At 40.0% G+C, this 13,776-nt stretch overlaps 1 protein-coding gene across 1 annotated transcript in view; it reads right to left on the minus strand.

Annotated features, from left to right (window-relative positions):
• Positions 1-13,776, minus strand: part of F8 (coagulation factor VIII) — a 111,613-nt gene that overhangs the window by 53,890 nt on the left and 43,947 nt on the right. Inside the window, exons 11-12 of the mRNA XM_080831254.1 lie at positions 8,247-8,461; positions 6,205-6,355 (exon numbers count right to left, since the gene is read on the minus strand). Of these exons, the coding sequence (XP_080687380.1) occupies positions 6,205-6,355; positions 8,247-8,461 (366 nt within the window). The remainder of the gene's footprint in view (positions 1-6,204; positions 6,356-8,246; positions 8,462-13,776) is intronic.

The raw sequence follows: 13,776 nt of genomic DNA on the forward strand, positions 1-13,776 counted from the left end.
TACTGGTAAATGCTAATGGAAAAGATGATTATTCACATGGAACCACAAAAGACCTCAAACAGCCAAAGCAGACATGGCACGAAAACAGACACATAGACTAAAGGAACAGAATCCAGAGCCCGGAAATAAATCCTTAAATACACGGTCAACTAATATTTGACGATGTAGTCAAGAATGTTCAGTGGGGGAGGGCCTGTGTGGCTCAGTGGGTTAAGCACCTGTCTTTGGCTCAGGTCATGATCCCAGGGATCTGCTCAGCGGGGATTTTGTTTCTCCCTCTCTTGCCCCCACCTCATGCTCTCTGTCTCTCAAATAAATGAATAAATAAAATCTTAAAAAATGTTAAGAATAAGTTTTGTATCAACATGGACGGGACTGGAGGAGATTATGCTGAGTCAAATAAGTCAAGCGGAGAGAGTCAACTATATATGGTTTCACGTACTTGTGGAGCATAACAAATAACACGGAGGACATGGGGAGATGGAGAGGAGAAGGGAGTTGGGGGAAATTGGAAGGGGAGATGAACCATGAGAGACTGTGGACTCTGAGAAACAAATTGAGGGTTTTGGAGAGGAGGGGGGTTGGGGGCATGGGTGAGCCTGGTGGTGGGTATTAGGGAGGGCACGTACTGCATGGAGCACTGGGTGTGGTGCAAAAACAATGAATTCTGGAACACTGAAAAGAAGTTAAATAAAAATAAAGAAAGAAAGAAAGGAAAAAAAAATACTCAGTGAGGAAAGGGTAGTGTCTTCAATAAATGGAGTTGGGAAAACTGGATAACCACATGGAGAAGAATGAAATTGAACCCTTACATTACACCACAAACAAAATTAACTTAAAATGGATTAAAGACTTAAATATAAGACCTGAAACTGTAAAACTCCTAGGAAACATAGGGAAAAAACTCCTTGACATTGGTTCTGGCAATTATTTTTTTGAATATGACACCAAAAGCACAAGCAACAAAGGAAAAATTAATAAGTGGGGTCATAGCAAACTAAAAAGCTTCTGCACAGGAAAAAGAAACAATCAACAGAATGCAAAGGAACCTAAGGAATAAGAGAAAATACCTGCACATCATTTATCCAATAAGGGGTTAATATCCAAAATATATAAAGAACTCTTACAACTCAACAACAACAGATCTGGTTTTGAAAAAGGGCGGAGGAACTGAATAGAATTTTTTTCCAGAGAAAACATATAATTGCTCAAGAGGTACATGAAAAGGTTAGGGTTAGGGAAATAAATCAGATAAAGAAAGTCAAATACTGTAGGATTCCACTTACATGTGGGATCTAAAAAAGCGAACTCAGAGAACCAGAGGGTAGAATGGGTGGTTACCAGGGGCGGGGGATGGGAGAAATGGGTAGATGTTCATTAAAGGATACAAACTTCTAGTGAGAAGACGAATAAATTCTTGGGATCTAATGTACAGCATGATGATTATGGTCAATAATATCGTATTACATAGTTGAAAGTTGCTAAGAGAGTAGATCTGAAATTTATCACTAGAAAAAAGAGATGGTAATGATGTGACATAGTGAAAGTGTCCGCTAACACTATGGTGGTCATCATTTTGCAAAATACGTGTATCAAATCAACAACTTAAACCTACACAATGTTATGTGTCGACTCTATTTCCGTAATTCTGGACTATACAAAACCAATAACAACAACAGACTTGGTGTGAATGGCAATATTTCAAGAACAATCATCTTCACAATGAAATAGGAAAGTTCAGAAAAAATAGGAAACACAAAATAAGATTGGACCATAAATGCCATGCTGATGGGCTAAATGCCCCTCTTGAGAGAGAGATGGTCAAATGGATTTGAAAAAACAGAAAATCCCCTCTTCTCTACACTCATACTGCCATACTCTTTCTTGATATAATTCACATAATTTTGTTCTTTTTTGAAAAAAAGATTTTATTTACTTATTCATGCAAGACAGAGACAGAGAAGGTGGAGGGCATGGGGGGATAGAGGGAGAAGCAGGATCCCCAAGGAGCAGGGAACGTGATGTGACCTGAGCCGAAGGCAGATGCTTAGCCATCTGAACCACCCAGACACCCCATAATTTTGTTCTAGAAACAAAGTGGGAGTAAAGTGCTAGAGATATGATTAGAAATACTGAGGAAAGACCCCTAATTCAGAGTAATCAGAACATACCACTCTGTCTTGAAACCACATCACTCTCTACAGAGACATATATACGTACCTATGGTTTCCCTTTTGTGGTCTGTTTATTTTACAAAAATGAGATCATATTACATACACTTTTTCTGCACCTGCAATACATTATTCAACAATACTTCACAGAAATTGCTTTAAGTAGCTGCTCTAATTCATTCTTTTTTAAAGAGGATTTTATTTATTTATTTGACACAGAGAGAGAGAGAGAGAGTGCACACACAAGCAGGGGGAACAGCAGAGGGAGAGGGAGAGGCAGGTAGGAATGTTGGATCAAAAGTATATATAGGTTTGCTGCGGCGCCTGGGTAGCTCAGTTGGTTAAGCCACTACCTTTGGCTCAGGTCGTGATCCTGGAGTTCTGCAATCGAGTCCTGCAGCGGGCTCCCGGCTCTGCGGGAGTCTGCTTCTCCCTCTGACCTCCCCTCTCGGGCTCTTTCTCACACTCTCTCTCTCAAATAAATAAATAAAATCATTTTTTAAAAGTATCTATATTTAATTCTAAAAATTTACATAGCAGGACTACCTGGCTGGCTTAGTTGGAGAAGCATGTGACTTGATCTCAGGGCTATGAGTTCAAGCCCCATGTTGGGTGTAGACATTACTTTAAAAAATAAAAATAGAAGTTTAAGAAGTAAAATTGATTCTTATTTGGTGCACAGTTTTATGAGTTTTAGCACATATGTCAATGTGTGTAACCACAAGCACAGTCAGGATACAGAACATCTCATTCAATATAGAAAACTCCTGTGATAACCAGTGTTCTAGTCTCCATGCCTATACAGTTGCCTTCCCCAGAATGCCTTGTAAATGAAATAATACAGTATGTCACCTTTTGAGACTGGATCTTATCACTCAGCTTAATGCCACTGAGGTTCATTCATGTTGTGTCAGTGGTTCATTCTGTTTTGCCGCTGAAAAATACCCAAGGGTATGGATGTACAACAGTTCGTTTAATGATTTGTCTGTTGTGGGACGTTCTGATTGTTTCCAAGTTTTTTTTATTTTGTTCTTTATAAAATACTGGCACATTTGTTCCACAGAGGCCCATTTTCAAGAAGCTAAAGGTAAAGGTGGGAAAGGATAGGTTTCCTTTTTTTCCTTTCTCCCTCATTGTGTTTTCCCCAGGGGATAAAAATGGCATAGACCTCAAAACTTACCCAAATAAACCCCCCCAAAACTGAGTTTCCAAAAAGTTATAGTTTCTTAATTCCTCATAGAAAGGGGGAGGGTGGGGCGCCTGGCTGGCTCAGTCTGTTAAGCATCTGCCTTCGGTTCAGGTCATGATCTCCAGGTCCTGGGATCGAGTCCCGTGTCGGACTTGCTGCTCAGTAGGGAGTCTGCTTCTCTCTCTCTCTCTCTCTCTCTACCCCCTGCCCTTCATCATTGCTCATTCGCTCACTCTCTCTCAAATAAATAAACAAAATCTTGAAAGAGAAAGGGGGGAAGGAACTTGTGGGAAGGAAGTCCCTGGTTTGGGGGGAGACTCCCCTAGTTTGGTGGGACACCCCCCCATGTCAAATGGCTGGCCCAAATGGAAGAAGCTTGGGGCTAGAGCATTCAAAACCTCCTCACACCCAATTTTATCGAAACCAAAAAATTTTCTCCCCCACCCCACAAAACACAAACACATGCGTACGTATATGTATTTGTCCTTTCTTACAAAGCAAACAAAAATTCGAAGGCATTAAGCTTTAAAGTGAATCTAGAACAAGGGAATGTGAAGTTCCCTCCTGCTCCCCTCTTACTGTGGGGTTAATTGGTACAAGTCCAGCAGAGGAACCTGCCCCAAGGGGATAGCAGAGAAGAAGGACACAAAGGAGCAAAGGATGGGGATGTCCCCCAAGCCGATCAGCAGCCAGTGAGGACACATCACTTGGAATTTTCCAGTTGGGATGGGAAGTGGGTAAGAGGCATTCTCGTGTAGTCTTCAGCCAATTTCAAGTTAAGTCAGGACAAGGAAAACAGGGGGACGAGTGCAGTGTGTGGAAAGGAGAGACGGGATCTTCTGGGGCCCTGTGGTCGGAAGGAGTGCTGCTTACTCAGCTCCTGGACAAAGAGTTCAAGGACTTCCTCATCACTGGAGCTGGGTGCAGAGGGCCGAACCTCAGAAGTGGAAGAAGAGGACCTCACCCTCGGCAACAACATGTGCTGCTCTCACAGGGTCTGCCTACGGTTTCACTCGGGGCTGGGACTCTAGCCTCCGGCTCATCCCAGCTGGTCACTTCATCCTTGAGGCATTTCTCCCCTCCTGGTGCTGCTCCAAGGGTGGGCTGCGCGACCACCGGGTGAGTGCTTCTGGGGTACCCCCAGCTCAAGGCTCAAGTTGTCTGTTTCCAAGTTTTACCAATGATGGATAGAGCTTCCATAAACATTCCCAGGCAGGTTTTTGTGTGAACATAAGTTTTCATTTTTCTTGGGAAAATATCCAGGAGTGGTCCTGCCAGATCGTATGTTAAGTATATGTTTAACTTTATGAGAAACTGCCAAACTGTCTCCCACCAGCACTGGGAAGGCTCCTACTGCATATTTAATTTAGACGTTTTATCTCAGCTATTAAAATAGGCATGGAGGGACATCTCACTGGGGCTTTTTAAGCCAGGTGTGGAACCCAGCATGGGGCTTGAACTCACAACCTTGAGATTAAGACCCGACTGGAGATCAAGAGTCAGATCTTTAAATATAAATAAAATATAAATAAACATTGATAAATTGAATTTCATTAAAATTTAAAACTTACTGTACAAAAGATAAAGAGAATGAATTTAAGACATAATGTGGAGGGATACAATGATCACAGATTGGAAGATAGAAGTAGAGTGAAGGTGTCAGCTATGAGTTTAATGCAATTCTTAGTAAAATCTGAGAACCCTGAAAAGTAGTTGCCAGCAGGTAAATTGGGGAAGGAAGCTAGAAAGTTTTAAAAGCATTCATACTAAAGTGAGGAAATGAAACCAAATATGACATGATTATTGCATAGAAAATCTCAAGAACTCGACAAGAAAACTCCTAGAACTAAAAGTGAGTTTAGCTTCATTGCAGAATACAGCGTGAACATACAAAAGTCAGTCATATTTCTATATTCCAACAACAAGCTATTGGAAACACAATTATGAAAATACCAATTATAATAGCTAAAATAGGCATAAATCTAACAAAATGTACAACATCTGCACATGAAAAATTGTAAAACATTGTTGCAAGAAAATTATATCATGACCTGAGCCGAAGGCAGAGGCTTTAACCCACTGAGCCACCCAGGTGCCCCTTAAAAGCATTTTTTAAAAGATCTTAGTTTTAAGTAATCTCTATACCCAACGAGGAGTTCAAACTTATAACTGTGAGTTCAAGAGTTGCACACTCTACTACCTGAGCCAGCTAGGAACCCTGAGTGCATTTTATATTAGGGATGGACTATGCATATTTGGGTAAGTGAAAGTTGTGTCTCATTTGATTTACCCTTTGAAATGCCTTCTAAATGAAAAAAATATATATGCAGTATATGATCACATTTAAGCCTTTAAATAAAACTGCACACATTCATATATATCAATTTTTATTTATTTTACTTTTTTAAAAATGATTTTATTTATTCATTTGACAGAGAGAGAGAGGGAACACAAGCAGGGGGAGTGGGAAAGGGAGAAGCAGTCTCTCTGCAAAGGAGGGAGCCCGATGCGGGGCTCGATCCCAGGACTTTGGGATCATGACCCTAGCCGAAGGCAGACGCCCAATGACTGAGCTACCCAGGCACCCCTAATTTTTAAAAGATTTATTTATTTGAGAGAGAGTGAGAGAGAGAGCTTGTGTGCAGGGGAGGGGCAGAGGCAGAGGGAGAGCGAATCTCAAGCTGACACAGGACCCGATTCCATGACCTAACTGGAAACCAAGAGTCAGATGCTTAACTGACTTCGCCATGCAGGCGTCCCCAAGTAACAGTTTTTAAGGAAAGAGGACTGTCGCACGGCGTGTGAGTTAACGCGTCACCTGCACTCGAGCGCGGCTTTACTTACTGTGCATGATGTTAGAGACCTGGAAGTCTGGGTCGTGGCGCTGCGCCACGTCTGCGCTGGGGAGGAAGCGCTGCATATTCTCTGTGAGGTACCAGCTCCGATTCTCATCAAATACAGAAAACAGGATGACGTTTCTCTTGTCTGACATCATCTGTTAATGACACATATTGAAAGGAAGAAATGCTATCAGTATTGTCTCCTAAGAATTAGTAGTCTGCGTGGAAATGATGGCACGCATGTGATACATCCATATTGAACCCTTCAGTTCGATTCCAATTTCCCCGTCGCGCTACTGTTACGCACATAACGGGGCCCGGGTGTAGGCGTGGTTGCTACCAGCAGTGACTAACCCTTTAGAGCAAACGTGGCCTCAGGGCGAGAGGGTGACTGGACCCACTAAACCTAGTTTCTTAGGGACCCAAGGCCATATGCTGGCTGATTTTTTGGTACACTCTGTAGCCTCATTCCCTCCATGTTCAGATTACAGGACTTTCATTCTTTAAAGACCCAAGTGATTACTCAGTATTTTTCTTGAACAAGTTAGTCAAATCAAGTAAGATTAATGCCTTTCCTAAACTTTGATCTAGCAAGAGCCCTTCCACAAAGCTACCAATCTATAAAAAATTAAAAATAGAAAACAGAAATCAAATAAGTTAAGGTGGGCCATGAAATGTTAACACTAATATCTAAAGTTTTCTGTTAAAAAAGTTTAAAGTTCTTTTTAAAAGAGCAGTTTATGCATGAACCAAAGTTATGAGTTAGTCACTTGCTAATCAATTCTGTTAAGACTTAATGTATAAGCTTCACTAATATGTATAAATTTCAGTTTGCATAACCTGGCACTACAGAAACTAAAATGCTGATGAGAGAACATTAGAAAATATAGAGGTACATTTCAGTCCTCTTCCAAAAAATTGGTGGAAAAACTATAATTAGGAAAAATTTGTCAGGAAAAGTACTTTCCCAAGTTTATGCTTTTTGGGTTTGCATGCCACAGGTTTTAAAATTCACATGCTTTACTCTCTAACCCAAGGAAATGTTCTCAAACTAGTAAAGATCCTATGCAATAAATAACCAAACTGACATGTGGTCTAGCCACAACAATACGGCCATGAGTCATTCTGATCTAAGCAATGAGCTTCTGCAAAGCACTAGGCTTCTTCCTTTTTTAAAAAAAGATTTTGTTTATTTGTTTTGAGGGGGGAATGGCAGAGGGAGAGGGAGAGTCCTAAGCAGACTCTGCATGAAGCACAGAGCCTGACATGGGGCTTGATCTCACAACCCTGAGATCATGACCTGAACCAAAGTCAAGAGTTGGATGCTTAACCAACTGTGCCACCCAGGCTTTCCTTATGCAGAGAATTTAGCTTTCTTTTCTCAAAGCTGCATAAGTGGTCTAAATTCTTTAAACATTTCTGAAATATTTTATATCTTTCCCTGTATTTTTCTCAACAAATTCTTATTGAATTCCCACTACATGCCATGCACTATGCTGAATGCTGCAGATATATTCATTCTGAGGTGTCTCTGAGTCACCCATCATGAGACATCAGGGGAGAAGTCTAGACTCTGACACAGATGCATGGGTCATCTAAAAATGAGTAGTAGTCCAGCATGTAAAAACAAGCAAGATCAGCTACAGAAAGTGGAATTTTAAATTTTTAAAGTTTTAGTTATATAAGTAATTGCTACATCCAATGAGGGGCTTGAACTCATGACCCCAAGATCAAGAGTCACATGCTCCTCCAACTGAGCCAGCCAGGCACCCCAAAAAGTGAAATTTTAGACTGGAAATGAGTATTATAGAAATATAATAGGACAGGCTCCCCTATCTATCCAGCAGGCAAGTTTATTAAACCAAACTAAATTCAGAAACAGCTGTGAGAAACCCAGTTCATTTCTTTTATTGGCCAATACTGCAGACTACTAAATTTTCTGCAGACCACAGGGGGGCATTACCCTGACAAAGTATAGGAAATAGCTGGAAGTTCATATGCATCATCAGTCCATCAAACCCAGAACTTGGAAAGACAAGAACCCACCTGGTTTCCTCTTTGATCTACAGATTCTTTGTAGCAGATGAGGAGAGGGCCAATGAGTCCTGAAGCTAGATCTCTCTCCAGATTAATGAAACTTGAGTAATATCGGGTCAGGCACCGAGGATCCGATTTCGTTGGCCCATCTTCTACAGTCACTGTCCATTTATACTTGAATATCTCTCCTGGCAGAATTGGCATATCTTTCAAATGTTTCACACCTACCCATGCCCAAACCACAAAACTCCATGATTAGAGTGTACCAAGCCACATATTGGTAAATTAGATAAATTGGCAGATTAGAGTGTAACAAGCCACATATTGGTAAATTAAATTGGTAGATTAGAGTATAACAAGCCACATATTGCTAAGTCATGTTGTTATTTCAAGGGCTCTACAAATTTATATGTACATTTGAGGCTTCTCAATAAATTGAAACTAAATTTGCACCTATTATAAGTTGAAGATTCACACATTGTTTTGCAGTTAAAGTGTGTCGAGGACTTCAAGTTGTATTACAAAGTTGTAGTGATCAAAACAGTATGGTTCCAGCATAAAAACAGACACATAAATCAATGGAACAGAATAGAGAGCCCAGAAATGAACCCTTATCTCTATGGTCAGCTAATCTTCGACAAAGCAGGAAAGAATATGCAATGGGAAAAAGGCAGTCTCTTCAACAAACAGTGTTGAGAAAACTGGACGGCAAACATGCAGAAGGATGAGACTGGACCACTTTCTTACACCACACACAAAAATAGACTCAAAACGGATGAAAGACCTCAGTGTGAGACAGAAATCCATCAAAATCCTAGAGGAGGACACAGGCAGCAAACTCTTTGACCTCAGCCGCAGCAACTTCTGGTTAGATACATCTCCAAAGGCAAGGGAAACAAAGGCAAAATGAACCATTAGGACTTCATCAAGATAAAAAGCTTTTGCAGAAGAGAAGAGTCCAAGATGGTGGAGACGTAGGAGTCCATAATTTCGTCTGGTCCCAGGAATTCAGCTAGATAGCTATCAAACCTTTCTGAACACCTGTGAACTCAACCCAAGAGCGAAGGAACGAACAGCTGCAACTCTACAAACAGAAGAGCAACCACTTTCTGCAAGTAGGAGGTGCAGAGAACTGAATCCGAGATGATATTTGGGAAGACAGACTGCGGGGGTGGGGGGTGCAGGCAGGGACCCTCTGTCAGCCAGCTCCTGGCAAGTGATAGACCAGTGGAGGACAAAATCAGAACTTTTAGAAGTGCACTCCACTGAGGGACATGTGACCCCCGCAGGCTCACAGGAAGACCGGGGGTGCCTGAGTGTGGCAGAGCTCTCAGGTATTGGACTGGGGAAGCCAGCTACAGGGACGGAGCTGAGGAGTGGGCTGCAGGAGTTTGCCGGGTTTGGAGACTCCAAACGGGGTCATGTGCCACAGGTAGAAATGCCCGGTCACAGGCCCAGTGAGCACAGAGTGTGGACAGAGATCAGGGAGACACAAATGAGGATTGACTGCTTTTCTGTGAGGGCACATTGAGGAGTGGGGCCCTGACCTCTCAGCTCCAGTGGCAGTGATTGGGAGGCCGCCATCTTCATTCCCGGCCTCCAAAGCTATACAGAAAGTGTTCAGGGAACAAAACTACCTAGAGCAAACCTGTGCAGACTACTCAGCCTGGCCCCAGGCAAAGACATTTGAGAATCAACAACAGGCCCCACCCCCAGAAGATCAGCAAAAACATCCAGCCAAGAACAAGTATACTGATTGATGAGAACTGCAAAACTTCAGAACTACAGGAATACAGCACCTAGAATTCATGGCTTTTCCTCCATGATTCTTTAGTCTTTCAAAGTTAATTTTTTTTCTTTCCTTTTTGAGCCAATTTCTTATTTTACCAACTCCTTTTAAAATCTTTTTTAATTTTCATTTTTACAGTTACATTTTATCCCCTCATTGTATTTAATCTTATTTTTGTGTGTGTGTGTGTATATATATATATATGTAAAAGTTTTTCTTTCTTTACAATTTTGGGGTGCAGTTTCTTCTACCAGACCAAAATATACCTAAAATCTAGTATACGGCTATGTTCTATTCATCTGTCTGGTCATATTCTGCTTTTTGTTGCTGTTTTTTTCTTTTTCTGCATTTTTTTTCTGTTTTGTTAAAGTCTTTTTAAATTTTCATCTTTATAGTTACAGTCTGTCCTTTCAATGTATTTAATTTTATTGTCATATGTATAAGTTTTTCTTTATGATTTTGGGATGTAGTTTCTTCTAACAAACTGACCAAGATATACTTAGGAGATAGTGTATTGCTCTGCTCTGCTCTTATAATGCTTCCTTTTTTGTTGTTGTTGTTTTTTTTCTTCTTATCTTTTAATTTCCATTTTTACACTTATATTCTATCCTTTCATTGTATTTAACTCTATTTTTATACATATATAAGATTTTCTTTCTTTATAGTTTTGGGATCTAGTTTTGTAACAAATACACCAAAATACACACAGTGTCTGGGATATTGCTCTACTCTGTTCACCTGTCTAATTATATTCTCTCTCTTTCTCTCTCTCTTTTTTATTTCAGTTTCAGGTCTCTTCTGATTTGTTTAGTGTATATTTCTCAGGAGTTGTTGTTGCCATTTTAGTATTTTGTTCTCTTGTTCATCTATTCTTCTCTGGATAGAATGACAAGATGAAAAAACTCACCTCAGAAAAAGAACAAGAGGCAGTATGGACTGCCAGGGACCTAATCAGTATGGATATAAGTAAGATGTCAGAACTACAGTTCAGAATAATGATTATAAAGATACTAGCTGGGCATGAAAAAAGCATAGAAGACACCAGAGAATCCCTCCCTGGAGAAATAAAAGAAGGAAAACATAATCAGATCAAAATAAAAAAGGCTATAAATGAGATGCAATAAAAAATGGAGGCTCTAACTGCTAGGATAAATGAGGCAGAAGAGAGAATTAGTGATATAGAAGACCAAATGATGGAGAAAAAAGAGGCTGAGAAAAAGAGAGACAACTACTGGATCACAGGGGGACAATTCAAGAAATAAGTGATACTATAAAGTGAAACAATATTAGAATTTTTGAGATCCCAGAAGAGGAAAGAGAGCAGGGACAGAAGGTATATTGGAGCAAATTATAGCAGAGAACTTCCCTAATCTGGGAAAGGAAACAGGCATTAAAATCCAGAAGACAGAGAATCCCATTCAAAATAAATAAAAATAGGTCAATGCTCTGACAGATAATAGTGAAACTTAAAAATCTCAGAGACAGAAAATCCTGAAAGCAGCTCGGGACAAGAGGTCCTTTTATTTTTTTAAAAGATTTTATTTACGTGACAGAGAGACAGACAGAGAGGGAATACAAGCAGGAGCAGTGGGAAAAGAAGAAGCAGGCCTCCCGCTGAGCAGGGAGCCCAATGCAGGGCTCAATCCCAGGACCCTGGGATCATGACCTGAGCCAAAGGCAGACATCTAATGACTGCACCACTCAGGTGCCTCAGGACAAGAGGTCCCTAACCTACAATGGTAGAAACATTATATTGGCAGCAGACCAATCCATAGAGACCTGGCAGGTCAGAAAGGACTGGCATGATATATTCAGGATCCCAAATGATAAAAATAAGCAGCCAAGAATACTTTACCCAGCAAGGCTGCCATTCAGAATAGAAGGAAAGTTAAAGATCTTCCAGGACAAAAAGAAACTAAAAGAATTTGTGATCATTAAACCAGCCCCCCAAGAAATAAAAAAAGGGATCCTATAAGCAAAGAGAGAGCCCAAAACCAACACAGACCAGAAAGGAACAGAGACACTATACAGAAACAGTGACTTTACAGGTAATACAATGGCACTAAATTCATATCTTTCAATAGTTACTCCGAATGTAAATGAGCCAATCAAAATGCCCCAATCAAAAGATAAAGGGTATCATATTGGATAAAAAAGCAAGACCCATCCATATGCTGTTGGTAAGAGACTCATTTTAGACCCAAAGACACCTCCAGATTGAGAGTGAGGGGGTGGAGAACCATTTATCATGCTAATGGACATCAAAAGAAAGCTGGAAAGCAATCCTTCTACTTAAACCAAAGACTGTAATAAGAGATGATGAAGGATATTATATCATAATTAAATGGTCTATCCAACAAGAAGACCTAACAGTTGTAAATATGCCCCTAACATGGGAGCAGCCAACTATATAAACTAATTAATAACAAAATTAAAGAAACACAATGATAATAATACAATAATAGTAGGGGACTTTAACATCCCATTCACTGAAATGGACAGATAATCTAACCAGAAGATCAATAAGGAAATAAGGGCTTTCAATGACACACTGGACCAGATGGACTTCACAGATACATTCAGAGCATTCCATCCTAAAGCAACAGAATACAGTCTTCTCAAGTGTAGATGGAACATTCTCCAGAACAGATCACATACTGGGTCACAAATCAGGTCTCAACTGGTACCAAAAGTCTGGGATCATTCCCTACATATTTTCAGGCCACAATGCTTTGAAATTTGAACTCAATCACAAGAGGAACTTTGGAAAGAGCTCAAATACATGGAGGCTAAAGAGCATCCCACTAAAGAATGAATAGGTCAATCAGGAAATTAAAGAAGAATTTAAAAAATTCATGGAAACAAATGAAAATGAAAACACAACTGTTCAAAACCTTTAGGATATAGCAAAGTTGGTCCTAAGAAGGAATGACATAGCAATAGAAGCCTTTCTCAAAAAATGAGAAAGATCTCAAATATACAAGCTAAACATACACCTAAAAGAGCTGGAGAAAGAACAGAAAATAAAGCCTAAACCTAGCAGGAGAAGAGAAATAATAAAGATTAGAAAAGAAATCAATGAAATAGAAACCAAAGAACAGTAGACAGATCAAACGAAACTAGGAGCTGGTTCTTTGAAAGAATTAATAAGATTGATAAACCCCTGGCCAGACTTACCAAAAGGAAAACAGAAAGGACCCAAATTAATAAAATCATGAATGAAAGAGGAAAGATCATAACCAACACCAAAGAATACAAATAATTTTAAGAACATATTATGAGCAACTATATGCCAACAAGTTAGGCAATATGGAAGAAATGGTTGCATTCCCAGAAACATACAAACTACCAAATCTGAAACAGGAAGACAAGAAAATCTGAACAGACCCATAACTAGAAAGGAAATTGAAGCAGTAATCAAAAATCTCCCAATAAATAAGAGCCCAGGGCCAGAAGGCTTCCCAGGCAATTCTACCAAACATTTAAAGAAGAACTAATACCTATACTTCTGAAGTTGTTTCAAAAAACAGAAATAGAAGGAAAACTTTCAGACTCTATGAGGTCAGCATTACCTTGATCCCAAAACCAGACAAAGACCCCACCAAAAAAGAGAATTACAGACCAGTATCCCTGATGAACATGGATATAAAAATTCTCACTAAAATACTAGCCAACAGGATCCAATAGCACATTCAAAGGATTATACACCACGACCAAGTGGGATTTATTCCTGGGCTGCAAGGCTGGTTC

Source organism: Martes martes (assembly GCF_963455335.1).
Source record: "Martes martes genome assembly, chromosome: X".
Taxonomy (NCBI): domain Eukaryota; kingdom Metazoa; phylum Chordata; class Mammalia; order Carnivora; family Mustelidae; genus Martes; species Martes martes.